This window comes from Alternaria ethzedia (assembly GCF_023757985.1).
Source record: "Alternaria ethzedia strain BMP 0044 chromosome Unknown scaffold_7, whole genome shotgun sequence".
Taxonomy (NCBI): domain Eukaryota; kingdom Fungi; phylum Ascomycota; class Dothideomycetes; order Pleosporales; family Pleosporaceae; genus Alternaria; species Alternaria ethzedia.
In genome coordinates, this window is record NW_026056200.1 from 1,130,140 (window position 1) to 1,157,655 (window position 27,516).

The 27,516-nt window shown below is 52.8% G+C and overlaps 8 protein-coding genes across 8 annotated transcripts; 2 read left to right on the forward strand and 6 right to left on the reverse strand.

The window, feature by feature from the left end:
• Window positions 1–151: 151 nt before the first annotated feature.
• J4E87_004204 (uncharacterized protein) lies at window positions 152–1,879 on the reverse strand (the record flags this gene model as incomplete). Its single annotated transcript, XM_049375827.1, has 1 exon — window positions 152–1,879. One exon carries the CDS (start codon window positions 1,877–1,879, stop codon window positions 152–154), a length of 1,728 nt encoding a protein of 575 aa, XP_049234812.1.
• Window positions 1,880–2,555: 676 nt separating this feature from the next.
• Window positions 2,556–4,547, reverse strand: DEP3 (Efflux pump dep3; the record flags this gene model as incomplete). Its single annotated transcript, XM_049375828.1, has 6 exons — window positions 2,556–2,564; window positions 2,656–3,059; window positions 3,115–3,316; window positions 3,368–3,748; window positions 3,907–4,335; window positions 4,419–4,547. 6 exons carry the CDS (start codon window positions 4,545–4,547, stop codon window positions 2,556–2,558), a joined length of 1,554 nt encoding a protein of 517 aa, XP_049234813.1.
• A 5,202-nt stretch (window positions 4,548–9,749) lies between these two features.
• J4E87_004206 (uncharacterized protein) lies at window positions 9,750–11,173 on the reverse strand (the record flags this gene model as incomplete). Its single annotated transcript, XM_049375829.1, has 4 exons — window positions 9,750–10,014; window positions 10,067–10,619; window positions 10,669–11,105; window positions 11,160–11,173. The coding sequence occupies 4 exons, from the start codon at window positions 11,171–11,173 to the stop codon at window positions 9,750–9,752; spliced, it is 1,269 nt and encodes a 422-aa protein (XP_049234814.1).
• Window positions 11,174–12,177: 1,004 nt separating this feature from the next.
• MCD4 (Glycosyl phosphatidyl inositol anchor synthesis) lies at window positions 12,178–15,296 on the reverse strand (the record flags this gene model as incomplete). Its single annotated transcript, XM_049375830.1, has 4 exons — window positions 12,178–13,225; window positions 13,273–13,460; window positions 13,510–15,080; window positions 15,128–15,296. The coding sequence occupies 4 exons, from the start codon at window positions 15,294–15,296 to the stop codon at window positions 12,178–12,180; spliced, it is 2,976 nt and encodes a 991-aa protein (XP_049234815.1).
• A 411-nt stretch (window positions 15,297–15,707) lies between these two features.
• GDI1 (Rab GDP dissociation inhibitor alpha) lies at window positions 15,708–17,239 on the reverse strand (the record flags this gene model as incomplete). Its single annotated transcript, XM_049375831.1, has 6 exons — window positions 15,708–15,799; window positions 15,849–16,106; window positions 16,158–16,709; window positions 16,764–17,103; window positions 17,155–17,189; window positions 17,233–17,239. The coding sequence occupies 6 exons, from the start codon at window positions 17,237–17,239 to the stop codon at window positions 15,708–15,710; spliced, it is 1,284 nt and encodes a 427-aa protein (XP_049234816.1).
• Window positions 17,240–17,939: 700 nt separating this feature from the next.
• Window positions 17,940–18,820, reverse strand: MRPL4 (54S ribosomal protein L4 mitochondrial; the record flags this gene model as incomplete). Its single annotated transcript, XM_049375832.1, has 3 exons — window positions 17,940–18,065; window positions 18,115–18,422; window positions 18,475–18,820. The coding sequence occupies 3 exons, from the start codon at window positions 18,818–18,820 to the stop codon at window positions 17,940–17,942; spliced, it is 780 nt and encodes a 259-aa protein (XP_049234817.1).
• A 3,156-nt stretch (window positions 18,821–21,976) lies between these two features.
• Window positions 21,977–23,224, forward strand: J4E87_004210 (uncharacterized protein; the record flags this gene model as incomplete). The annotated part of the gene is made up of 2 exons (XM_049375833.1): window positions 21,977–21,985; window positions 22,304–23,224. The coding sequence occupies 2 exons, from the start codon at window positions 21,977–21,979 to the stop codon at window positions 23,222–23,224; spliced, it is 930 nt and encodes a 309-aa protein (XP_049234818.1).
• A 691-nt stretch (window positions 23,225–23,915) lies between these two features.
• J4E87_004211 (uncharacterized protein) lies at window positions 23,916–26,292 on the forward strand (the record flags this gene model as incomplete). Its single annotated transcript, XM_049375834.1, has 4 exons — window positions 23,916–24,005; window positions 24,103–25,310; window positions 25,366–26,028; window positions 26,079–26,292. The coding sequence occupies 4 exons, from the start codon at window positions 23,916–23,918 to the stop codon at window positions 26,290–26,292; spliced, it is 2,175 nt and encodes a 724-aa protein (XP_049234819.1).
• Between the last annotated feature and the right edge of the window lie 1,224 nt (window positions 26,293–27,516).

The following is a 27,516-nucleotide window of genomic DNA, read 5'->3' on the forward strand; positions in this document are numbered from 1 at the left end:
CGATAGCATGCATGTATTACCAGGGAACAGGATTAGAAGCGAAGAAGCTTCATATGCATTAACGTAGTTTCACGAAGATAAGATAGATCAAATGAAGAAGGCTTTCAACGCCCCTCAACGCGCTTCGTATCATGACAATGCACTCCCACGTCTACCTAATCTTGTACAAGCACGGCTTCAGGACCGCACCATCCTTTGCATCGCCCTCGTCATCTCCATCACCAGCACCAAACCTCTTCCCCTTGAGCCCAAACTTCATACCCCCACCTCTCTGCGCCACAGCTCCCGTCTTCTGATCCTCCTTCGCGTTCTTACCCTTGCTTGGATGCGCTGCCTTGACAAACTGCATCTTGACAAACATCTTATTGCTCAGATCGATCGCATCGCCCGGCCTCTCAGGTAAAGCATCAAGAACGAATCCACGCTTCCGCAGCACTTCAATAAATGCAGAAACGTCTGTTCCCTCTTTACCCTCCTGGCCATCTACATTGACCGCGAGTTCCTCCTCGTCTTCCGAGTCCACGGGGCCCTCCTCAGGTGGTTTATCCGCCTTAGCTTTCTTCGCCTTGGGCGGCTTCTTGTCCATGGTTTTCTTGAGTGAGCCAATGGAGTTGATAGGCACACCGCCCTTCTTCTTGTCCACACGTCCAAAGCGCGATTTGATTTCTGAGACCCATAGCTCGCCTTTCCAGCGCAGGATACGGTATGCTTCGTCGATGAAGTCGAGCCAGTTTGTGCCCATGAGTGCGAGACAGAAGATGGCTACGTCGACGCTGTTTTCGGAAATGGGCAGCGCGGAGATGTCGGCGATTGTTACGAGGTCGGCGGAGGGGCCGGTGGGTTTGGAGAGGTCGAAGGAGTGGAATGTTAGGTTGAGCGATTTGAGATGAGGTTGGAGGCGGTAGGATAGGGAAGCTGTTCCGCAGCCTAGATCGGCGACGGTGCAGTGACCTTTGAAGTCTCGAGGGAGAGGTTTCGCGTCTCCACGGGGTGGTGCGATGGCTGTGGTCTCTTCTTCCTCGAAACCGGGGCCTCTGCGAACTGCATTCTTTGGTGGGCCTCTTCGATCTTTTCGTATGTCCTTGTTCCTTAGCTTGCCTCGTACTACTATGCTGTTGACGTAGCCATCTACGGGGTTCGATGGCCATACTTCGACTTGTTGTGCGAAACCGCGATGGTAGTCCTCGAACATCGATGGGTCTTCCTTGAAGAGAGACGCGCTGTCTGCAGAGGGTTTTGTGTAAAGCGCTTCGTTCAGGTGACGGAAGCGCGCACTGGCAAGCTTGCTGCGCATCGATCGCTGGAGGGGTGTGAGGCCCTTGGGTTCGGGAAGGAGGTTCTCCAGGACTGGAGTCGCGGAGGCGGGGTTCGTGCCGTTTGCGTTTGCGGCGAGGAGCTTATCGGCTTTGGATTCCTTCCTGCGCTTCTTCTTCTCGCGTTTTGCCTCGCTGTCGGCTGTTGCGGGTTTCTCTTCAGCAGACTTCGCAGCATCCGCTTTAGCTTCTGCAGGCTCAGCTATCGTCGCCGTATCCGCGTCCACTTCTTTTGCGCCATCTGCGTCTGCCTCCTTGTCTTTGTTACCTCCAGCCTTTCCCCTCTTCCTCTTCTTTCCACGCTTGTCTTGTGCTGCCTCATCTGTCGCCTCTACACTTGCTGCCTCTGGCTTCTTGGTCTTTTGCGTCTTCTCCACCTCCGCAGCTTTTCCATTGGCTATGCTGTCCCATTGTTCTGCAAGATTGTCTGCATTGACCTGCTGCTCCTCGCGCTTCTCTTTCCGCTTCTGCGCCTTCTTTCCAGGTTTCGTGGAATCTTTCGGCTTTGGTACTTCGACCTGGGTTTTCACCTGCGCGGCGACGTTCCATCCGGGAACGGCGAACATCGTGACGGGTGTTTGGAGGCGAGTAAAGTGAGATCTGGAAGTTGCGCTGGAAAGTACCTGGGACGGCTCGAAATTTTGGGCGGTGGAAGGTTCTGCCGACCGGGAAATGTGGGGCTCCCGCGCGGAGTTCGAGCTCCACTCTGCTGGACCCATCAATAGCTTCTTCAATGATGGCATTCATCAACTACATCATCTTCCGATCATACATCCCTAGTCTTCCCTCTTCTTGAGACTTTGCGATCGTCTTCATGGCCTGTCCTAATCTTGAAAAGTGTCTCAAGCATCGTCGGTACTCCCGGAGACATGGGAAGGTAGGTAGGAACGGACACAAACGGCCGCTCTTTGTCTATTGGTCGCCTGTTGGATCCACCCCTTTCGCCAGTCGGCCAGGGCGGATCGTGGGCGGATGCATCTAGATTCAGCATCACGAAATCTCCGCCTCAGGTTTTGCTGACCATATGTGCAGTGGGTGCTGTGTACTTCAGGGATTCACTGATCATGGGAACAAGATAGATTCCGCAACGAATAGATGACGAGTTCCTGTTCCAACAGTGGAGAGGAAAGTATATCTTGTAATGAAAGCCACCACTAATCGAGACGCTTCTCCTCGCTTGACATCTTCACTTCCAGTAACGGTGCATCTTATGCTGCAGAGATCGCAGCACCTTTCTTCCCATCACCGATTCTGGCTTTCTGTCGTGGACGTCAGCAGACATCATACAGCGGAGGGAAGGCAAATCTTGGAGAGGACTCACCAGCAATGGAACCGAGCATACCACGCTCAGCGCAGCAGCAGCAAGAAAGAAAGCCCAGATGCTGGTCATGGCACTGGCTATCTCGGGGATGACCAAAGCTTTCTCCTCATCGGACAGTGCCTGGAAGGCCTTGCTGCTTGATCCCGCGATCAAGTTCCCAATATCTTTGGGGGAGACGCCTGGGAGTGCCTTCCCAACTTTGTCGACAGCGACGTTATGGAAGAGGCTGCCGCTGATTGCGAGGAAGAGCACCATACCGAGGTCTTGACTGATGGTCATGGCACCAACGGCGTTGGCTATCTCATGAACAGGAACCAAAGCCTGCACGATGGCGAACCCTGCGACGATGTAGCACCCTGTGCCAGCTCCTACGAGGATGCTGTAGCCATATATGTTGGCATTGGGTGTAGCCTCATTGACGGTGTCTGCGGAAGACGTTAGTGAAGTTACTCAAAACCCGGATGCGATGTAAAGTCTTACACATCAGAGCCATGCCAATAAGGGCCAGTGTGCTCCCTCCAATATACCAGACAGGTATCAAGCCATACCTCGGCATCAAGAAGCCGTTCACCATTGACGCGAAGACCATGAACATGATCAATGGTAGGAGACGAACGCCGGCCTCGAGTGCGCCATCGCCCTTGACGAATTGGAAATAGAGGGGTATGTAGTAAGTCATGGCCTTGGGGGTAGGTTAGCAATTTGACTTCATCAATGTTCGGAAGCAGCTTACCAGGATAATACCAGAGGATAGAAACACCTGAAGCTGCATGTTGATCAATGTCAGTTGTTTGAAGAAATGAAGTGGGTATAGTCGATTCTCTTTGGTAACGAGCGGATGAAACTTCAGCGTGATGATGAAGACGACAAGCAGAACGCCCGTGATGGTCCATAGCGCGATGACAGTTCCGGAACTGAACGGGTAGATGACACCGCCGAAGGTGAGCACGACGGTTAGGCAGGCGGAACCAGCGAGGAAGATGACGGCGTTGACCCAGTCGACAAGGCGCAGCTTCTCGGCGAGCGTCTTGGACGGGTAGGGGTCGATACTGGGGAATAAGAGGAAGTATACAGGTGCGAAGAGCGCGCCAATGGGAAGATTGACGTAAAACCCCTAGCAAACGATCAGCCTCAATGGCGAGAATGCGAAGATGTAAAGACGAAATGACATACCCATCTCCAAGTGGCGCTACTTGCCGCAAAGGCGCCGCCGACCTAATGATGGAAAGTTAGCATACATCCAGCAGGGAAGAGTTGTAGGGTTATTCTCACCACCGGGCCTAAGACACTGCCAATCCCCCAAACAACAGTACTCCCCGCAAGATACGCCGGCTTCTCCTTCTCATCCGAAAGAACCGACACATACGTCAGCGTACCAGAATACATGCCCGAACCCCCAACGCCCGCAACAACCCTCCCAATGATAAGCGCCTCAATATTCGGCGCTGCACCACAAAGCGCACTGCCAGCCTCAAACAAGAAGATGTTGAAGATGTAGACCCATTTGATGTTGAAGACGCCGTAGATCTTTCCCCAGAGCAGGATGAACATGGTGCCGAGGGCGAAGCCGGTGCCGATCCATGTTAGAAGTTCGAGGTGCCCGAAGTCGGCGATGATGGCTGGTTGAATGTTGGCGACGATTGTGTTGTCGAGGGCGAAGAGGAGGGTTGTTGATAACATTGCGGAGTATGCGGTTGCCCACTAGACGGAAGAAAACGTATTGTGTTAGCATTTATTCTGGATGTGATGACATGTATGGGTGTGAGTGAAAGTGGCTTGCTTACCTTCCAACCATGGATATTGCGAGGACTTGACCTGTCGGCAGGTGAGCTCTGGGTACTGAAATCTGCCGGTCCTGCATTCTTCTCGCGATCCAAGTCGTTCGGGCTCGGTTGTGTGCCTGTGCGGTCCATATTTGAATGTTTCACTCAGTTCTCAATGGCACGGGGCTTTCGCAGATGTAGATACAAGCTCGATAAATATTGGAACAGTTTCCTCAGGAGTAAAAGGGATAAGGAGAGCAGGAATGAGCTCGATGTGTGGCGACGAGACGATAACGGCAGGAGAGGTGGTGCAAGGTACGGACACGGACACGGAGTCCGAGCGACCGACTACCTCCTGGGGACATTCATGTGTCGAAACGATGACGGTCGAATGAAGAAGCAGAACATCTATCGGAGGATATCATACGGAAAAGGTCGGGCTTATGTCGAACGAAATGGAAATTATCAGAATCTTTCTCGTAGCCATGAGGTGTAGTGGTGCAAAGATCGCCGCTTTCCCGCTACATGCATCGAAGAAGAGACAAAAGGTTCTCACAGAGCCACCGGCTCTAACCCGTTCTTTTCTTCCCATTCTTGCAGCTTAGCCCCAACATGCGTCACGCTTTGGTGCCAGTATCCTTCCGACTCTTCAATGTGATCTAGAGCCGCGAAAAGCAAGCGCGTTGAAGCGACCACACCACTGGTAGTCTCTTTTCCCCCATCATTGACGAGTTCGCGGTGTAATGCTTTTAGTGCCATAGTCAAGGGCCAGGCAATGAAGATAGCTTGCAACATGATGATATCGCTGCTTTCCTTGCGCGGCGATGGCAGATTAAGGCCTACCGCGCTGCATATCTGGAACGCAGCAGCAGTCGCGCGGCGGTGGCTCTCGGCTATCATCAATGGTGGTAGTCCTTGTTCCTCGCTTTTTGTGGTGGCTGATTCATGAGAGAAGATTTCAGTCGCGCGCAGATTCATGTAGAGGCTGAAGGCTACTGGATCTTCACGAATCGAAGTCGCATTAAGATGACGCTTGAGGAGAACGAAGAGGTCGTCAGTCTTCTTGACTAGGGCGTAGTAATCGTCCCAAAAATCTGGTCTGTCACGTTGTTGCCCATGGTCGAAGCAGCGCAAGGCCAGCTCGACCATCAGAACGCAGCCAGCGTAAGACGATATCTCGAGACCGGGTCCGGTACCCACGTCTAGAACAGAAGGCATCTTGAGCGGTACTAAACTCGAACCCAAAAGCCCTGGCGATGGTAAGTTGATTCGAAAGTCCTGGATACTGTGTCAGTCCCTTAAAGGCATAGAGGTTCACATTCCGCACCTTGACGTCTCCCAGCTGACACTGTAATCCGCTACGTGTTTTCACGTAGCTTTCCAATATGTATAAGCCCCAGAATGTGCGCCGTCGCTCTTCCAGTAGCACTGGATCTTCAGTATGCGGCAAACTGAACCGAGGGCCGTTCTGGCTTTCTCCGCTTTCTGTACTTCGATCATGGCTGACTTCGTCCATTCGATGTAGCCTCAAAAGCCTACAAAGCATGGCGGCGCGTCCCAGTGTCAGCCAACTCCTCTCCAGCTTCTGGCTTGTAGCCTCAAAGCGGCCTATCAACAGCAAGGCTTGGATGAAGTTCAGATCACTCATGCAGTCTTCTCGCTCGCATCTCTCGGCGTAATCACGCGCTAGGTTGTAGCATGTCGACTGTCGTTCGGAGTCTTCAAGGGTAGTGTAAGAGCAGCCCGCAAGCGCAACAGCATAAACCAAAGCACTCGCTGCAGGGCCACCGCTCACCGTTGGCTCAATCATGAACTTATCTCTGTTTATGAACGGAAAGGAATAGTGGACGGACTGGAAGTAGCGATCGTGCAGCGAACTCAGATCGGTTGGAGACATGTCTTCTTTTGAGGTGCTTTGTGACGCTTCCTGAGGTTGATTGAGAAGTAAATCATCCATCGGTTCGAGTGCCGCCAGTGGTTGATTCATCCAGTCGAATGTCATATGTGAGTCCATGTCTTCTGCAAAAGAAGAGAATAAATCAACGTCCGGAACAAATGAACCATTTGCAACGATTGCATTCGTCTCTCTGGCACTATCCAGGTCCATCGGAGTACTAGCAGTCGTGGGCCCTAATACAGAAGCTGGTTGCGCATGGGGCGTAGTCGTCGTAGACGAATTTTGCGCGGTAAGAGCAAGCTGAGCCTCCGTCTTGGCCAGCCGTTCTTGAAGTTGTTTGAGCTGATCATCGCGTGTGCGACGCGAGTGCACCTGATAGCCACATGGTTGATTGAGACGATCGCACCTTCTGCATTTGGGAAGCGCGCGATCGCACCGAACTTTACGCTCCCTGCAAATTCCGCAAGCGTACTGTGCTGTCGAAGCCATCGTGTTGAATTCGATTATTTGAGTGATAAAATCTGGTGGCTGGAGGCCGGAGCAGTGCTCAAGAGCATGGGATGTGCTAATCCCAGCCAGGCTAGTGCACAGCTCTAGCGCATTTTCACATCAGGCAAGTCCATAGAAACTGTCGATTGTGAGCGTCTGGAGAGTTACCACAGGCCGCCTAAACCAAACCCTAGGGTCACTCGCGCCGAGGCAAAATACTGCATCACTCTGACGACGACATTATCTTTGCGATTGCTTTGGACGCCTGGACAAAATGAATATAGGCTCCGAATTATTTGTGGCACAAAGGCACATCACTGCCGCTATCGTGTGACGATGGCCACGTCCTCACCACGTGTTTTCCACATCAGCCTCTGGCATGTGTATCGTGGGTATTGGAACCAGCTCGAGGAGTCTTTGTTTGAGAGGCTCGCCTACCGTTGCGACAAGACGTAGATTGGTAAGATATCGAGAGCAGGACAACTATGCCGCTTTCCTTTGCCTTTTCGAGAGGAGCAGACGGGCTCATCATACTCCACCCAGCAGGTTTTGATCATTCAGAGGTGAGGACTTGGTGGTATAAGAAATAAAAACAGCATTGAAAACGAGATATCGAAATCATATCCCCACCGCCTGTGAGATTGTTCATAGGTCACCATGGTAAATTACGCTTTACCATGGAGGATGCAATCAGTGTCGGCCTCAGCACTCAACCGCACGTACATGCGGAATTCATGATAGAAATTTGTGATTGGAAGACCGCAGGGCCCAGGAAAGCCATGGAACTTTTGGATGTCTGTTTTGTACGCCTTCTCGGGCATGCAACACTCATGTGTGCCTTTTGACGAAGATTAAACATCGCGTTCCAGTCGAAAGAAGAGCAGAGGAATCATACGTCAACGCGTAGTCGCCTTTGATGGAAAGAGAAGAAGAAAGAAAGGCAGGAGGAGACCACGATAGTCGTTTTTGATATTTTCGAAGAAGAGAGCCCATTAGGTGTAGAGCCCCATATTTTGAAGGAAAGCACTTCGAGCACTGAGGTGTAGAGAAGGTGCAAAGAGAGAGACTGGCGGAGCTTTTATAAAGTTCCGCGACAAGCGTCTCAATACGTGTCAACAAGGCTGTTTTGAGACTCCATGTCTTCTTCCATCCAGGCTTTTTCTTCCGAACAGCCATCTAGGTCAGAAACTTTTATTTTGGAGACTCGTTGTGAACCGCTAAGTAGGCTTTGGAAAAATGCGAAGTTGGGTCGCTGGACAACATGGATGCTTCTCTCTCATGTTTTAAACTCTCCTGTCAGACACCAGGGCGCATCTACATCTCATTTCGGCATTTTCAAGAACGACAAGCAAAGAAGACAGAAAGACATGAGAGGCCTCCCATTCTGTTTTTCGTGTCGAACATTCGCCGCAATGGTAGAACTTTTTGAGAAAGAAAGAGAGGCAGAACATACCCGAATTTGGCGTAAAGTTGGTAAATCGGAAGAGACCGTAGAGGAAGTAACGAGACAAGAAGAGTAAAGGTCAGAAGAGTTTTTATATCACTTCTAGAACGTAAGATCGATACCGAGATCGCGCCGGAAGTTTGGTGTATCAAATTCTCTGCTCTTCCTCCCAACATATCGCTTGTGACCATGTGTTTTTTGTGTATCGCACGATTCCAAGTCCAGTCAGCGCAACAGCAGCGGTCTCCATGGGACCAAATTCGTTGTCTTTTGATCCACTTCCCAGTCACGAGTTGAACTGTCGGCGGGATGACCAGAGTCATTTGTAGGAAGAGGCTAAGTTTTGAAAGGATCAGCTTTTGCTGAAGGTCTCCGTGACAAGAGAGGAAGGCAGCGCAGAGCAGACATGCTTTGATTGCCAACGGGTTTGATTTTAGAGAAAGACAGCACAGTCATTGGTCAAGTCGCTGTTGATTTTGGTGTTTTAGAAAAAAAGCGTGGTATAGGAAGTAAAGTCGGGAGGCACGAGGGTGCAGATTTTATACCCATCTCCCACGACAGCGCCGCGCCAAAAGAGCAGTAAAGCGTAAAAATTCCCGCAAAGCTCATGCAACCTTGGCTTCTGATTTTTCGAAAATGTCTCAAAACCAGAGTTCCTCCAACGCCCATTTGCATAGCCCATGTTCAGTTTTGAGCACCCGAAGATCATAGGAACATACATATGTTGCTTTTGTTTTCCGCCAATTTCGAAGATTGCAACATGAATTATGCAGTGATATCTTTCTGGACGCATGTACCATACGTAGGGTGGGTTTTAATGTTTAGACAAAGAGGAAAAGAGCGGAGCAGAAATCCATGGGACGCTGTCAAGAGCTTTTTGGAAAAGGAGGAGCAGACAGAACATCAGGACCGGTATGCTAAGTTTTTGGAGTATCACACCCAGACTGCGATAATGAAGGAGAAGAGAATGAGCTGCAGCAGAAGATCTTTTGTACTCAGACAGACCACCACCGCCAAGCCTTTACACCTGATTTCCGCAAAGACGCTGAGTGAGTGAATGTTCACCTCGGGGTTGTTTCTTCCACAATGCCGGCCAGTGGATGTGCACTGTCAGCGCATCACCATATCGATAGCGAGTGTTCTTTACGACGCATGCAGTCCAGTCAAACACAACTTCGGAAACTCTCACCTTCCCCACCTCGTCCAAGGGAAGAACTCAATACCCTGGAGCCTCCGTTGAGGTTGGCTCACTCGTTTCGCATGTTTTCATCTTGATGTACCAACATTTTCAGTCATGTTCTCAATTACTACTTCAAAAGAAGCGACAACTATACTAAATGTACGCCGCGAGCTACATGCAAGAGGCTACCCAATTCCCAAAACGCCGCCATTTACCAAAAATGCTCGGGTATGATGCAGAAGAAGAACCACACCCCAATTTAGCCCCAATTCCTTCCCTTCCCCGCTTCATGCAACACATCAAGGAAATTCGTTCAATCAAGAGTATTAAGTACAAGTTTCATCAAGCAGCCGGAGCGGCGCCAACACCAAGACAGAGATCCGAGATAGATCCGGGTGGAGGTGGCGCAGGTCTAGTAGGCGGCTGAGGCGGAGGACGTGGAGGGAGCGGCGGGGGAGGCCCCGAAGAGCGCCCGGGCTTCCTGTCGTCGAACGAATGCAATTGGCCCAAGCTGTCCTGCGCACTTCGACACTTCTTGATAGCTTGTTGGAGTTGTGCCAGCTTCTCCAGCTTCGCATCTATCCTCTGTTCGATCGACTCCCTCGGACTACAGACTGTCAGCACACCTCAGCTCACACACTCAAGAGATCTAATGGTACCGCGGTGGGGTTCCTGTTCCGCCATTGGGAACACCGCCGTTGGGGTGCGGTTGGAACTCCATCTCGCGCTTCATCATCTCAAGCGTTGAGGGGAAGTATGGCTCGACGCCGTAGGTCTTGAGGTAGCTGGCTGTCTTCTCGATGCGCTTGATCTCGCGCTTGACGTCCCAGCCCTCGCCCTCGCCGAAGCGGCGCTGGACGACATCGACCATGGTCTCGTCGAGGCGGTTGTAGAAGTCGCGGCGGGCTGCTATGTCGCCGGCATCAGCACTGTCGATGCCGCCGTGTGAGTTGAGGTTGCCGCCGAGCTTCAGGATGAGGTCGAAGGCGTAGCGCGGGCCGGACGGGAGGAGTGTCAGGCGCTGGATGTCGGGCAGGAACTTCAGCATGGCCGAGGCAAAGTGTGACGAGGAGATGGAGTCGTTGAGGTCGTCCTGCAGGCGGTGCAGGTCGAAGTTGACGATGGTGATCTTGCGGTCGAGCTGGGCGTTGAGTGTGGGCGCAGCGTCGGCGGTGGTCGTGTCCATGATCTTAGCAATTGAGGCAGGAACATCTGGGCAGGTCAGTACAGAGTGGTGCAGCGAGCAGTGCAGGCGGCTTACCTGGGCGCAGTCCGCGCTTGTCGATCCAGTTGTGCACCTCGGCGCGCTGCTGCTCGAGCTGGTCGACCCAGTTCTGCATGTCGGCGAGCTGGCTCTCGAGCTGCTCAATCTTCTCCGTGTAGGGCTGGACGGCCTGGTTGAAGGCAGCGGTGATGAGGTCGGGCATGCCGAGCCCCATCGGGGCGCTGCTGCCGGTCGGGGGCACCTGCTGGGAGCGGATGGGCATGTTGTTGTGGGTTGGGGGAGCACTCTGCGCGTACGTCGGCTCTTGGGGTTGCTGCTGGCGGGGATACATGTCCGGCTCCTCGGTAGGGGAAAAGGGCTGGCTGTGGTGGGACTCCTTACGGCTCGACTCGGGGCGCTTATCTGTGTAATCGTCGAATGACTGCGAGCGCGGGTTCTCACTGTTGTCGACGTAAGAATTGGCTCGGGACCGACTATGCAAAGTTAGTGCGCGTCACCAGATGCAGCGCGTAGCAGGTCCGACTTACCGTTTGAAGAACATTATGCGAAAAGAAGAGTCTGCAGCGAAGGGTGAAGGCCGGCGGTGTTATAAGCTGGCAGTTCAGAGGAAGCGAGATTGCGCCTGGAGATACGAATAAAGAATGGTTGGGCGTGTGGGATTTAGGCTTTCGATTCGCAGGAAAAGTGCGAGGTTGAACGACGGGCTGCTGTTGGCGGCGGTGGTTGGGGCGGGCCCCTGGTTCCAAGACACGATAACACGACTATCGATGATGCGCTGCGTCGCACACACACACGGCGCGTCGCACAAGACGGACTATATGTCTTTTGCGGAGCGATGGAGGTAAACAATGCGCCGCAGACGGTAGCGGAGGTAATAATGCGCCGAACGGATGTTGTTGACGAGCGTAGGCTTTGTATAGTCGTGCGTTGGGTAGGACCATCCTCGCATGCCGCCCAGCGCAGCATCCGCAGGCCCCCGCTAGTTTGTGGAGCCGAGCCTTCCCAGCCGCCCGTCCCCAGCCACATCACACCTCTCGAGACCGCTTCGAGCCTGCCGTCCGCCCATCTCGCCTGATAACGAGACAGCACGGTGATGCTCCTTCAAGCGACCTCGCCTTCCCCACGCGGCTGCCGTCGCTTCCAGAGCATCACGACCGATTCACGTACTTGCACAGCGCAATGTTGCCCGGCAACCCAAGCTCATCTCGGAAGCATGCATCTTCCTAGCTCCAGTCAACGTGCGCTTCCTGCGTGTTTGGTACAGCGCCTCTAGCGATCCTACCGTTGCCGTAGTGAACCATACTTTTCCATCATTGATTCCCCTATCTCAACAGGGTTGGAACATCACACCCTGTCGAAAAGAAAACTGGACAGCCACTTCTGCAGAACCGATAAGACTACACTGCCGTAACAATTCTCAAACTGATGTTTGTATAGTAATGTCGACTCCAACGCACACGTCCGGTCTTTCCCTTGTGTGAGGTGATTGTCCATGCTCGCATATAAAACTAATTTTAGACGCACTACAACTACACCATACATCAACTACTCTACCTTCCCACTAGCCTTTCCGTTGACGGTCCCATTCCCCTGCGTTTTCTTGCTACCGCCAAACTCCACCCCCCGAATAGTCCACTCGCTGTAAATCTCGAGTCCGCTAACAAACACACCCAGCAAACTCGCAATAACAAAGTGACTAATCGTCGTTCCAATCTCCAGCCAGCTCCCCTCGTCTTTGACCATGTAGAAGAAGCTCAGCGTCATGACATCACTAACCGCCATCACCACCATGAAGAGGGCCGACGGCGCCACACCCAGACGGCGGTTGAGCAGACCGAAATTGGCCGAGAGAGCCGCAAATGGCACCATGAGCTTGAGCATGAGAAGTGCGCCTTGAGAGAAGGGATCGAAAATGGGCACCAGGCGGTAGACGGCATCGAGCGAGAAGGACGACACCGACGCGATGTTGGATGCGCTGAAAAAGGCCGACTGGATGAAGAAGATGAAGAAGAGGGCGATGCGGGCGTCGGCTAGAGTCAATGTTCTGTACTCCCCCTTTTGGAGCGAGTTGAGGCGATCGGATGCAGCGTCCATGGTAGGCTTGGCCGGATCCGATGTAATGGCTGCAGTCGATGGGTTGGCCGAGTTATGCATGTACACCTGGTGCTCGAGGCGCATCCAGCTGAACAGACACATGCAGAAGGCGAAGTAAAATAGCCCTTCGTACGAGATCGAGAGGATGATGAATGTCGGCGCAAACTGCAGGAAGATGACTACGAGACGGTGGACGTAGTGTGTGTTCGGGTAGAGACCATGCAGTTGAGGGACGACGAGTGAGGCCAACAGCGTTGCTCGTGTCACTGTCAAAACGCCGAATGGTATGCCTACGCGCGCTTGGAGGTATCCGCTGCTGCTTTTCGTGACAATCATGGACAGCACTACAAGACCGAGTTGGGCGCCCAGTATAATGCGAGAGTTGTTGTTGAGTTCATGCTTGGCAAGTTCGGCTTCGGATTTACCGTCTTCGAGAATGCTCTTCTCAAAGAGCAGGTAAAGCGCGCCGATGACAAACATCAATGCGCCTCCAAGAAGACTGCATATCATTAGTTCAAACTCGATCATGAAAAGCGGCGCACTTACATCAGACGAGTGTCCTCTGCCTTGTTGGCTGGAAGTAGCGTGAAAGCGCTCATGCCTATGCAAGACAGGACCCAAGTGGCAACTGTCGCCATGTTCTTCTTCACAAAGTCCTGTCCATAGACTGCTGGCCACAATGTTGCAACCAGGTAGCATACGGTGTAGATTTCCCTGACGAAGTAGCTTTGTACCTATCTCTGAGTTAGTACCATCGTGTCCTTCTGTACATGGCCTACTTACCAAAGCTTCGAGGAGACCAAAAAAGCCAAGAGTCGCAAATACAAGCTTTGCAACATCGGCGCCTGAGTTTAGATGACCAAACAGAACCTTGCTGCCCTTGACGAGCGACAGCCTCTGCGCAAAGACTTCCTCCCAAAACAAGACAGGGAAAACGGCGTATGCGTAGTAGACGATCGGTGATTCCTGTTTGAAGAATACTCCACAGAGCGCAACAAACACAGAAGAGAACACCACCATACTGGCCGCCGTTCTTTGTGCTGGCACATGTTCGGTGAGCACATGCAGGTCAATGACTGTCGTGATAGCGAACACGATCCATCCCACATAGCCGGCAGTCACCAGCGTCCGTAGGAAGAGCCAATCGTACGTCTGCAAGTACCGCAATCCTTCGAGACCAAGGTCGATGAGCTCGTAAGTCTCACGGATAGCTTCTACATCGTTGCCCTTGTCGATGAACGCTTGTATTTCCGCAATGCGATGTTCGACAGAATGTGCCTCGTCACCAAGGCCAGAGAACGGCTTGTAGTGGAGTTGTGTCGACTTCTTGATATCCTCTTTGACGTGATACATTTCCAGTATTTCCTTAGCGTTGGCAAGAAGAGCCTCAGCCTTGGCTTTGGGGTCTTTGTCAAGATAAGAGAGCGGCAAGACTCCGACAGAGTTGGTGGGAAAGTCCAGACCGACCAGGTACGCCATCAATGCCGCGACGTCGGCTTGGTCAACGTCGTGTCGTTCGACCTCGTCCAAGTTCCAGTCAGAAGAAAACTCGGTGTGGCCTTTCGCAACGCCTGATGCGTTCTTCAATGGGGCTGCAACACCAGCACCCCATGCAATCAAGGGTGTGCGCGTATTGTCTGGATGTCCGTCTCCATGGCTTCCCCAGTCGCTCATGCCGTGGTCCGCTGTGAACACAAAGGACGTCTTGTCATCGTTGTAGAACTCTTCGATAAGCTCCGTAATCTCCCGAACTCCACGGTCCACAATCTGAATGTTGTGCAAGTATTGCCACGAATATGGTCGATGCGCATGGCCTGTGGTGTCGATTCCAAGCAAGTGGAGGAAGAAGACGTTCTTCTCCTGCCTCAATTCTGCATCCAGTGTCGCATTCGTTTTGGCGTCCGCAAAGAGCTTCTTGACGCGCTCAAACACCCATTCGTCTAACACCCAGGCGTCTTTGGAGGAATCCTCTTCCTCAGCACCATAGCAGTATGCGTCGACTCTCCCAGGAACAGCGCCCGCCTCAAACATGGGAAGAATGTCAGGACTACCCCAGCTCCATGTATGCCGGCTTCGATTGAAGACGCTGTCGAAGTTGACCGGGTTCAGCTTCCAGCCAGTCGTGACCGCTGAGACATCCTCGTATAAGCCTGCGATGAGCGCAACATGTCCGGGGCGCGACTCGGTGGGTACACGTGTATGGGAGACGCCAAAGGTGCCATGTTCTAGGACGCGAGAGCGGAGGTACGGGGCGAGGGGTCTCGGGTCGCTCGTATTGTCTGCGAGAGGGGTCGGAGGATTGGGATCAGGGTTAGGAAACGACTGAAATGCCTTGTCTGCACGGAGTCCGTCGCCTGTAATACTGTCAGTGCTGAATGGAGGCCCATTTGACGCGACTCACCAACAAAAAGCACTAAACGTTTCGCGGGAGCCTCCTGCGTCTCCACGCGGTGCTCGCGCATGCCATGGACAATCGGACTTGTGAAATGTATGCTGAATATTGTATAGATGTACACCAGATGGAACACTACTGCTACAAGCAGGAACCTGTAGCGACCGAATTGCGCCATGGTAAAGGAGTGTGGGAACAGCAATGCGCTTCGAGGACACGTTTTGTGGACGCGTTGCAGTACTCAGATGGTTGCGGAGCCATGGAGGTATCCCTGCCAAGATCTACCATCGTCATAGGCACAGGTACAACATCACGACTCAATACGCTACGAATGGATGCAGCTTTGACTTGTTATCCACCTTGATCTGGGCTGGACTGACACGTTCGTCGAGACGCGCGTGGTGGTCGAATTGGAAGGGACCGATCTCATCGCCCAAATAGGAAATACCGAGCTCGAGCTCCGCAGCATCACGCATTCACACATGTTGAGAATGAAAGTCGTTATAGAAGCCAAGTCTTTACCGATTACCAAACGATATACCTAAAAGACCGTTGATGCTTGTATCATCCGTTCCCTCGTGGAGCCCGTCTATTCCTCAACATTGAAGTTCGCGCCCTCTCTCAGACCCTCGACAACCAGCTCGTGGCCCTCGGCCCGCTGGTAAATGTCCTTGATGTCATCTGTCATATATCAGTATTTCGTGCACCATTTCAGACACCGGAAACATACCAGTCGTTGTCTCAAAGTGGCTAGTAGCGTCGTAGCTCTTTGACATGAAGATGTTGTCCTTGGCACCGCTCTCAATTGGCTCGTAGAGTGGGATAGCTGGGCCCATGAACTTCTCCTCGATCTTTCCGAGACGGTCAAGACCGGGCTGGAGCTCAAGGTGGTGGTTGCTGTCGCCCTCAGCGATGGTGGAGACAATGGCGATGTAGTAGCCCTTGGGGCAGACGTTGTGTGCAGACGAGACGACAGCGATGTAGATGTCTAGCGGAAATTGTCAGCAAGGGTTCTATGGGCACACGGGTGTATACGTACCGTGCTTGCGTCCGACCTGAGACTGAGGAATGATCAGTTGCAGTGAGTCGGCATCGGCTGTGTTGGGGATTGGGTGGTTCAGAATGCAAATGGCCTTGAGCAAATGTCCAGTAACACGCGCCTTGCCGGGGAAGTATGAGGGGTCGGCGAGGATCTTTCCTGCCTTGGTCTCAAACTTCATGCCCTCGCCAGCGTCGTCCTTCTCCTTCATGGTGGCCTTGATACCCACAACCTTGTCGCCTTCGTAGAGGAACTCGTCGACGTCGGTGTTCAGCATGTAGGTACCACCGTAGATAGCAGAGAGACGAGCGAAGCCCTGAGGAAGCTCTCCCAAACCGTAGAGCGGGTAGATGTAAGGCGACTTTCCGTAGCGTGCCATGGAGTTGACGTAGAGCCTGATGCGCTGGACGGCCTCATTTGCTTGCCCCTTCTGTGTGATGTAGTCGTCGGTGGGGTACAAGGCCATGGAGTGACCGATGAAATCGCGAGTGGTAGCCTCAAGGCCGAACTTGTCGTATACGTCCTTCATGGTGCAGTTCTGGATATCGATGCCTGCGTCAGATGTCAGTCACCATTCTCTATTCCTTTTCACTTGAGCATCCGTACCCTTGTGTGACGCTGGGTCATCCGCGTTGTAAGCGCCAACCCACTCGAGGAAGTTCCTCGCCCGACGCTTCTCGAAGAGACCCATGAGAGGCGATCGCAGCGCCTCGCCAGCATCTGAGGGGACCTTTGCGACGGTTGCCTTGGCGCCGTTGCCCTGTTGTACGTAGCTGCCGGCGATCTGCTTGAACTCGAGGTATTTGGTGACGTCGGTGGAAACGAGAATGTTGGTGAGTTCACCGTTGGACATGAGCAGCTTGGGGACGAGGTCGATGTTCCAGTCGTTGACGCGACCGTACTTCTTCCATGGCTCGCCCTCGGTCTGGCCGTACCGCTTGAAGAGCTAGTCACCGGGTTAGCATGTGTTGGACTGCCAGGCTTGTTGAGAACTTACAGCTTCAATGTTCAGCGATGCTGCCTCACTGCTTCCTGTTAGCTCTCGCCCCTCAGGGTACCTGTTCAGATAACATACCCGCCATAGTGGTCGTTGCGGTCGATGTGGAGCACCTTTTTGCCCTTGACACTAAGGACTCTGCAAGCATGTCAGTATGGACTCGGAAGCTGGCACGCGTCCGTGTGTTACCCTGAAAGTACACATTCCGTGAGACCTGGAGATAGTTAGCTTCCGCGACGGCAGCGTTACGTAGGTGGGGTAAGGGCAACCCACCTGTTCCCAGGACCACTACGTCGTATTCGGGGGCAATCTCGTCCATGGCTGTCAGATGTCGGGTGCAGAATAAGAAAGTTGAGGATTGCGGTAGAGGGTGTCCGCTAAGAAGGCGCGTGGACAGGCGGTGTTAGCCCTAGGCGGTGTGATGGATGTGGGGTTGTAGCTCTCTCTGGGAAGCGCCTCGCCAATCTGGTCGACCTCCAGGGCTGTTTATGCTCGCATTACTTTCATAACTCGTCGCGGTTAGCATACGCTTGACTAGTGCACTTCATTGATTTCATGACTGATTGTGATACACGCGATATGCTACAGAGGCCGCCCTGGCCACCCTAATCTATACAGCATCCTCACTGCACTAGCAGTGCTCCCCGTTCGCCGTCCCATATGCGATGCGTTTATGATCGTAGTCACATTTGCACGATGTCCGTACCGTTGCAAAAGTTTCAACAGGTACATTCCTCGCCGGGTAGCTACCCAGGCGCATATGCCACCTGCACCCATGAACCTCATTATGCGTGATTCACCTTCTCCTTCGGTTGCACTTCGGGTTCTGGAAGTACTTTGTCTTTCGAGGGCTCTTCGATGGTTTGCTCGGCCGGAGTCTCGTACGGCGTCTCGTCTGCTTCTACGGGTTCCTACAAATTGGTCAGCATGTGGATAGCCATCCTGAGAAGTTGTACGTACGTATGGTGTTTGAGTGTACTGTGGACCGTCTGTCCTCGACAAGTCGATATCTGGATCGCTCTGCGCTAGCACATAGGCTTCCTGGTATGCCTGGTGTCGCTCGGCCAATGTGTCAAGAATCGCCTTCATCGTCTCCTGCACCGTTTTGTCTCGCTCCTCATTTTCGAAGTCGCCGTAGCCCGCGTCCAGACGCTTTCGCTCAAGCTTTTCGGTCGCAAGACGATTCCGCTCCTTCACGCATACCCACCACAGCTGGTGCAGGGTGTCCCAGTCTCGACTGCGCAGCTCGCCAACAGTCCACGACCTTCCTGTGCCTCTGTCAGTTACCCGCTTCCCGTCACGGAACCAATGGCAGCCTACCGTGTTTCTGCTCTTCTACTGGTGTCTGCAAGAGCTGCTGGTCCTTGAAGAAATCCCACAGGCCGTGGTCGGGTGTGCCAGTCACTTCCTGCTCGATCTTGACGGGCTTGGGCAACCGCTGCTTTGCGAAATCTTTCTCCTTGACGGATAATGTTTGTCTAGGACGCAGACCGGTAGCTCTGACGGCGGAATTGCCTCTGTTGCTGTTGTTGTCTCTTTTCCATCGGGCGGGTGATGTGGAGAAGCGCGCGCATTGGACCGACGGCACCAGGAAAGACAGCACCGTGTCCTGTTGCACCAATGCGAGATTGGGCCGTAGTAATCGTGAGGAGTGTATCGTAGCCATGTCGTCGGTGTGGGCTGTGCTTGCCGATGCTGGTGGGCGCAGCCGGGTTACATTCAAAGTTGCAGGAAACTGCGACCGGGGTAGGCCGCTAGCGCATGCCATCAGCCATCAGCCCTAATCAAACCCACCTAGGCACCGTCCTCCCGTATAAAGAGAAGCCACCCCGCGCTCCTCTTCCTCTCGTCACCAAACTTCGCGCTCATCACCCAGTGCTGGGCGCCTTCAGATAGTTTCCAATTTCACTTGACGATTTCTTCGATTTCACCAGCGGGTACCAGGACCCGCCCTTTAACATCCCGAAATGCAGTATTCAATCTTCTCCATGCGATTCGTTCCAAGCGAACTCGCCCGCCTGTACTGGCAGCCACAGCAACTCCGTCTCGTCGCCAAACCACCCTGGAAGTCAGTCAATTAATTGGGAGTTTGCACTCTCCTACTCGACCGCCGATAATAACAGTGCTCTGTTCGATACCCCTTCACTTCTATCTTCTACTTCCTCGTCCGCCGCCTTGACAGGTGGCCTACTTGCACCGGACCCTTCTTTCCATACCACTCCGGACTGGGACCTCTTCCCCCATTCTGACTCACAATATCTTGGCGATGGCACGCAACTGCTTCCTGGCGGGCCTACTTCACTTTCGATCGCGGAAGACAACATGAACATGCTTACCATGCCGCCTGGCATGGGCAATATCAACACTATGAACACATCTGCGCTGATGACCAGAGGTAAAGACCACGCCACGCTTGTCAATTCTCCAGTAACTAATCTACGTAGATTACTCTCATTCTGGTTCTTCCTCGACAAGTCACAAGGATCAGAGCTCATCACCTCCTGAGCAAATCTCGTCGTCCAAATTGTCATCTACAAAGAACAGCCCCAAGGACTCAGAACCCTCCTGCCGAGTTGAGAAGCGAAAGGCAAACACCCTTGCTGCCCGTCGCTACCGCCAAAAGCGCGTCGATCAAATGAGTACCCTCGAGACCGAACTCAAGGAAGTCAAAGCCGAGCGAGACGACCTCAAAGTCCGCAACGCCAGGTTGGAGGGAGAGGTCGAGACGCTTCGTGCCCTGCTCCGTTCTCACAAGTAACCCTGTATCGGTCTGTCAGCATGTGGTGGCCTAATCTTTCCTGTTTCATCATCTAGAGAGGCCTCCTTTCAGACGATGTCGGACAATGGGTCGGATCATGGTACGCCTGTTCAGGGCGATATTCAGATCGGCAAAATAGGGTTTAATCTCAGAGGTTGTAGGGTTCTGGTGGTGTACACTCACTGTCAATCTCGTCAAATGATGAATTCAATATCTGTTCTACATATGACTGTGTTGCACTGTCCTCAGTTTATACTGATGTTTGCATTCATCTTCCGCGACAATCACTCTGGCTCATAATGAGTAAGAGCCTATATCTACACAAATTGAGCCCTTGAAGACGTCCATCAACCTCACAATGAGTCGAAGTGAGCAACACCCTCGACGATGTCCTACATCAACAACACCATTATCTGCCAAATCGTACTCGCTTTGGGAACCTAACCGGACGTTCCGTCGCCAAAACCCCGTACGCCCTTTTCGCTGAACGCAAGCCTGAGGCTTGCAGCTGCGGTGCCTTAGTCCAAAGTGTGGTCCCCGGATGATGTTCACAGCCCCACTTAAAGCCACCCAATGGTCCAATCATAGCGCGCAGCGGTGAGTCATTCTCACTCAGGGTGTGTCCGAATCCTTGGCTTGTCTTACGGCTGCTTTCTCCCTCAACAACGACTCATGGGCGCCGCCAGCCACCTCCAAACTCAACTTGCGCATCGGTGTAAGCGGCCTTCAGATGCCGACCTTTGTGTAGCGCTCGGCAGTCGTCACCCCGCAGATGTTTGAGAGCACCCCCCGCTGCAACTCCCACGAACATCAGACTGTGATCACAGGAAAGTGCTACTAACTGTGTTGCAGCGGTGGGCTCTACACCTCTTCTACCGGGGTTTGACGTTTCCTACGATCCCTTGTTTCGAGGCCGGCCTTCTGTACCGCCTCAATCAGGTACAGCATTCTATCTTGCCTTGCGACGTCGTTTTCCATCCTCATCCCGGCTTACCAGGAGACTGCCGACTTCATTGCAACTTCATGTTTCCTATCTTCCCTTCAAGTACCCACAATCCAGGGTGCGTCGTTACAGTATTTGATCGGCAATCTTTTGAGGGCGGTCTAGGCTCAATATGCACGATCCCATCGAGCTCTCCTAACCAGCACGATGCCCGAGCATTTCAATTGGTAGACTACGTAACAGCATCCGAATGCGACATCGTCGTTCGTCTATCGCCTCAGGCCCTCGTTGTTGAGTAACGCGTGCAACAAGCGTTTCAGCCTCAGGGTCTCTGACACTCACGTCACAACGCCCACCCGGCTAAAAGTGGGTCTGATGGAAGCTCTGCTGCCGAGCCCATCACATCATGCAAGCCTTTAGCTACCCGAATCTAGCCACATGGCCGCTGTCTCTTTTCCTTTCACGGTTAGTACCTGTTTTGGACTTAGCGCGCATGACTTCCGTAGCCCAGCATAGAGATAGCGTCTCTATCCTGATCGTACCACATGCGCCAAGATCACGACGCAGCCCCATTTTGTTCCTTCATAGCATGCCATTGTGGATTCCTGTGGATTCTTCAAGGCTACGGGCCGATCATATGGCTGCCCGATGTTATACAACGGTTTCTAAGCCTTGCATCATTCGCTAGCTGCGAACTTTCTCGATGCCATAGACCAATCGCATTCTCCAGACATGTACTATGGTTCACTTCGCGTCGAGCCATCCGGTCGCTTCTCTCGCATGATCGCCACAGCTGGGATAGTAATGCTTGTTCACACGCGTAAGGAGCGCCACACGGCCTATGGGACACTCCCTCCCGCTTGTGCAGAATCTGGGGAATCCTCAGGTTTGCATTTTGTATCCGTCCTCATAACCGAACGCTCAGGCCCGACTCACTTTGTTCATGTTCATGTTTGTTCATACATCCGTTTTCTTCTCTTGCTGTCCGGGCGCATTGTTGCACACGTCGAATCGTTCAATCGAGCCTAGATACTCTCCTTGTTGTGCTTCACGCGCAGCCATTCAACATGTACTTCCGGCCGGGATATGTGGTGGTGATTGTTGGGGCGATACTCACGACGATGTCGACCGTCATCGTAGCGTTGCGGTAGGACTAATTGGCGTTGATGTGATATGGCAACAGGCTGACGTCCTCGAACAGATACTATTGCAGATGGTTTTTGATGGGAACTGTCAGTGCTAGCGATCACCTCATGTTTGTGGCTCTTGTAAGTCTGAGTCTCGTCTCCTCGACGATAAAGCTAATGAGATTCAGGTAGTTACATGGGGCAACTTCGTGGTGAACTTCTATCAAGATGAGACCAGCGCCCATACTCGTCCAAGCTATCTATTCAATCCAGTGAGAGAGACCAAAGTTCAGCCAACAACAATGTCTAACATCCATCCAGGAGAAGCGGCCCCTGATCGAGCCGCAAGTCCGTGGCAATCTCATATCATGGTGGGTCTACCGCTTGACCTACACCATCGGGCTGGGCTTCGTCAAGCTCAGTATCCTATTCTTCTACCGCGCCATCGCCGCAAACCGCACGTTCCGCAAGCTCGTTTATGCTACGATCGCTTTCGTCTGCATGTACACGTTTGCTGCAAGTATGGCATCTACCTTCCAATGCGAGAACCCATCAGACGCTTGGTCGACAACCAACTACTTCGCTCAGTTCGATCGCAACCCTAACGCCCACCGAAAGCCAGTCAAATGCTTTGACCCCATCAAGCTATGGGTGTTCTCCTCGGCATCCAACCTGATAACCGACATCATCATCCTCATGCTTCCCCTTCCAACACTTCTCAGTCTTCGCATAGCTATGACCAAACGTCTAGCACTCATCGGCATCTTCTCAGTTGGCATCATGGCTATAACCGCATCGTCCGTACGCATGTGGGTCATGATGCTATGGGCTGAGTCGCCCTCCAACTCTGCCCGCTTTGGAAACGACCTACTCCTGTGGGGTCAGGTTGAGACCAACAGCGGCATAATCTCTGCATCTATACCATTCCTGCGTCTCTTGTTTCGCAGTACTCAAAAGGAAGAACGAAGCGCAACGCCAGTGAAGGTCAACAGAGTGCCATCGCGGCCTGTTCAGATCGATGCCTTTAGCCAGCACAAAGCACTCGACATGGGCGAATGGCCGCTCCAGGACGTCAAGAGAGCCAGTGGGCAGGACAATTGCTTCATCACAATACACGAAGAGACAGTGCGTACTAGAGGCTCTGCTTGGGGGCCCTTTATCACCATACCGGAAAGTCTGAGCTCAGCTAGTAGGGGCGAGACATTGCTAGAGCCACAGCAGCATCCGCACATGACGGTCTGAGGAGCTCAGGGGTGCCTTCTTGTATTTGTAACAATAATGATAATTTGCCCTTAATGAAGTTCATATTTTTTTCCCCTCAAGAATGTAAGCAACTCGAGATAGCTGTGTCACTTGTGAACTGCACAGACTGTGCTGGTCTCATGAACACAAATGTCGCGTTCTGTATGCACATTGGCAGCTGCAGAGAGACGTTCATCACGGCCGACTGCGGCCATGTCTAACATCGGGTGTTGCATGAGGGGTGCAGGATGACATGGGTTTAACGATGCCGCCTTGCCATTTGAGGCTAACACCGGGCGGAGCTATCCACCTGGGCGTCAGCGGCGATCTCATGCGGCTGTCCAGAGAGCGATGGAGAGGTCACGTAGACGCCCGCGTTATACTCGACCGCTTTCACCGTCGTGCTCGTAGCTACAGAGCCGTTGTTTATCGCAGCACACCAATCGCACCTGTGGATCTCCCCAACATCTCGGCTTAAGTAGCAGGCCCTTGTTTGCCCACCTGCATCGTGGCTTCCTCACGCCTTACCAAGCTATTCCTCGCCGCTGTCGCTCTCTTCATCGCAACATCCGCCATCCTGGCTTCAATCCGACTCGGCGGCCGCGTACCATCTATACTGCAATACGTCAAGCCCTCGCCTCTACGGCATCCCCTCTACACACAACCGTTTAGGCCACTCACCAACTCCACCATGGCTCCCTCGCAATACAAGACACCGCCGCAGTTGCCGCCCAAGTTCACGGCTACCAAGGAGAGCTTGGTGAATGACGCAAAGCGACTGGTATGTGCAGCTCCGTGATTCCAGAGCTTCCGCTCGCGATTGCTGCTGCCGACCCCGCCGGAGGGGTGCATCGACCAAATGCTAACGCTTGCCCCAGATTGACAGGTCACGAGGTGTCCAGGATGCTATTGTCCGCGACGTGAAGCCCGAGAGCGCCAATTTCGCAAACGTACTCCTTCCCATCGCCCGCGATGACAACAAGATGGCCATCGAATCGCATATCCTCGGCTTCTACAACGCCGTGTCGACAAGCAAGGAGCTTCGCGATGCGTCCAGCGAGGTGGAGCAGATGCTCGATGACTTTGGTATTGAGTCGTCTATGCGCGAGGACGTCTTCAACCTCATCGATGCAGTACTGAAGAAGGGCGAGGACCTAGACCCGGAGTCCCGACGGCTGCTCGAGAAGGACCACAAGTCGTTCATTAGGAATGGTCTGAATCTTCCCGCGGGCCCCAAGAGGGATCGTTTCAAGGAGATCAAGCAGCGTCTGAGTCAGATCAGCATTGCTTTCCAGAAAAACCTTAATGAGGAAAGCGGAGGATTGTGGTTTACACCCGAGGAGCTACACGGCGTGCCTGAAGATGTCCTCTCAGGACTCAAGAAGGGAGAGGGTGAATTCGACGGCAAGCTGTTCCTGACCTTCAAGTACCCCGACCTCTTCCCGACGCTCAAGTATGCGACGAACCCGGAGACGCGCATGAAGGTCTTCGTTGAGAATGAGAACAAGTGCAATGACAACGTATCTCTGTTCAGGGAGGCCATTCTCCTTCGTGATGAAGCCGCCCGCCTTCTCGGCTACGACAACCATGCGCAATTCCGGATAGAAGACAAGATGGCAAAGACTACCAAGACAGTCGACGACTTCCTCGGTGACCTTCGCACTCGGCTTGCACCAGGCGGCAAGAAAGAGATTGAGAAGCTGATGGCATTGAAAGAGCAAGATGTGAAGGAAAATGGACTTACCGGCCCGCTGACCAAAGACTACTACCTCTGGGACAATCGGTACTACGATCGTCTGTTACTAGAGAAGGACTATCAGTTGGACCACCAAGTCATTGCTGAATACTTCCCTCTGCAGACGACTATCCAAGGCATGTTGAAGATCTTTGAAGAGCTTTTTGGTCTGGTCTTCGTTGAGATCGTTGGCGAGGAAGACAGGGCTGCCCTTGCTGATGGCGGTAAGGGTTCCGATATTGTCTGGCATGAGGAGGTGCAGATCTTCAGCGTTTGGGATGACAAGGGCGAGGGCGAGGGCTTTGTCGGCTACCTCTACCTGGATCTGTTCCCTCGGGACGGCAAGTACGGGTAAGTAAAGCCGCTGTACGACCTGCATATGAGTTGAATACTGACTTATTGGTAGACATGCCGCCAACTTCAACCTACAGCCTGGTTACATAGACGAGAACGGCAAGCGACGATACCCCGCAACGGCACTAGTCTGCAACTTCTCGAAGCCAACAAAGAAGAAGCCCTCGCTACTGAAGCACGATGAAGTCGTTACCCTCTTCCACGAGCTTGGACACGGTATTCATGACTTGGTATCGCGGACAACCTACTCTCGCTTCCACGGCACCAACACTGTTCGTGACTTTGTTGAGGCACCATCTCAGATGCTGGAGAACTGGTGCTGGACACCGTCGCAACTACGCTCTCTATCACACCACTACTCTCACATCTCTGCCGACTACGAGAAGGCATATCTAGAGTCTTCAGGCGCCGACAAGAAGCCAGCGGAGCAGATCCCCCAGTCGCTCGTTGCAAAGTTGATCTCAACCAAGCATGTCAACGACGCCCTATTCAACTTGAGACAGTTGCATTTCGGCACTTTTGACATGGCTGTTCACGAGCCAGCCAGCCATGAGGAGCTTGAGAAGATGGATATTACTGAGAAGTACAACTCTTTGAGGCACGAGATCAGTCAGCTGAAGGGACCTGAGTCGTTGGAGGGTGACAAGAAGGGTGACTGGCACTGGGGTAACGGACAGGCTACGTTTGGCCACTTGATCGGTGGTTATGACGCTGGGTAAGTCACGTTCGATCACTTTACCAAACATCACTTGCTGACCATCACAGCTACTACGGCTACCTCTCATCTCAGGTCTACTCCACAGACATGTTCTACACTGTCTTCAAGAAGGATCCCATGAACCCCACCGAAGGCCGTCGCTACCGGCACACGGTTCTCGAGCGTGGTGGTTCCAAGGAGGAGATGGATATTCTTGAGGAGTTCCTTGGTCGCAAGCCCCAAACCGAAGCTTTCTACAAGGAGTTGGGCATCTCGCAGTAGAGGCGCGGGAATGTGCGAGTTTCAGAAGATTACGTTAATAGGAGTGGACGACAGAGGTCAGGAATCATTGGCAATGAAGACCGCATTGGACGTGAAGGCTGGTCAAACGAGGATTTAGATATCGATGCGTGGGGGGCCCATTGGAAAGATGCGACTCCTATTGCTGAATGGAATGCAAGGAAGGCGAGGTGGTTCAGGAGGCGCGTGTTTGCTGCTGGGGGGTACGTGGATACGGGACGTCCTTGGATTGGACCCAGATGAGGGTTTGTCAAAGACAACATCTCATCATGAGCCAACGCATTGTTAGCGGAAGTATAGTAGTCGTCCCGCTGAACTATTGCTCATCCATCTGAACTTTTGAGCATACCTGAATCACTCGAATCATCGCATCTCACCTACACAACAAGATCCTATCGTACCGTCCCTCCCCAATACATCACAAAAGAAAATGCCTAAAATCCCACGCCCCTCTCTATCGTCCATCTCCTCCTCCTTCACTTCCTGCTGCTATCTCCAGAAACCATGCGCCGTCCGCGACTGCCGTAATACGATTAGATGGAGACCAGATACGGAAAATCGCGGTGGCTATTTGTGCAAAAGGCATATGAAAGAGCTTAGGAAGGTTGCGGCGGTCATCATTGATGATTGGCTTGTTGAGCAGATGCTGGGCGATGGACCTTTTGCTGGCAGAGGTGTGAAGTGGTGGTAGTTTGTTAGAGTATGCTCGCACGCGAATTCATTAAAGCAAGATGACAGTAAATGCTCGTGACTACGGGAAATCTAGAGAGTACTTCCACTATGAAGGTCACAAGATATCACTGAAAGAGACTACGTGGTTTTCATTTGACGCGTCCATGGAACTGCGGACAGGTGCTGGTGGGCGGCGGCACTAGCGTTATCGCGGAATTTTGTCCGCATTGCCCGCAACACCGATAAGACGCGTCAAGCACGTCTCGCCAACCTCCCCGACGTTACACCGAACAGAGGCGCCGCTTTCAACACGAGAATTATGAACTCAACGGCATACGTTCGCCCTGACGACTCATGTTGACGCGTCTAAACCGAGCGTAGTAAGCTTCGAGGGATCTGGGCACAGCACTTCGGCTCATCGACTACTCGTCTCGCACCACCCGGGCATGCACCATGGCTACCGTGACTCGCAAAGCACCAGATACACATGTCTGGTTTGGAGTCAGGTACACTATCACGGCATGATTCCGCCTC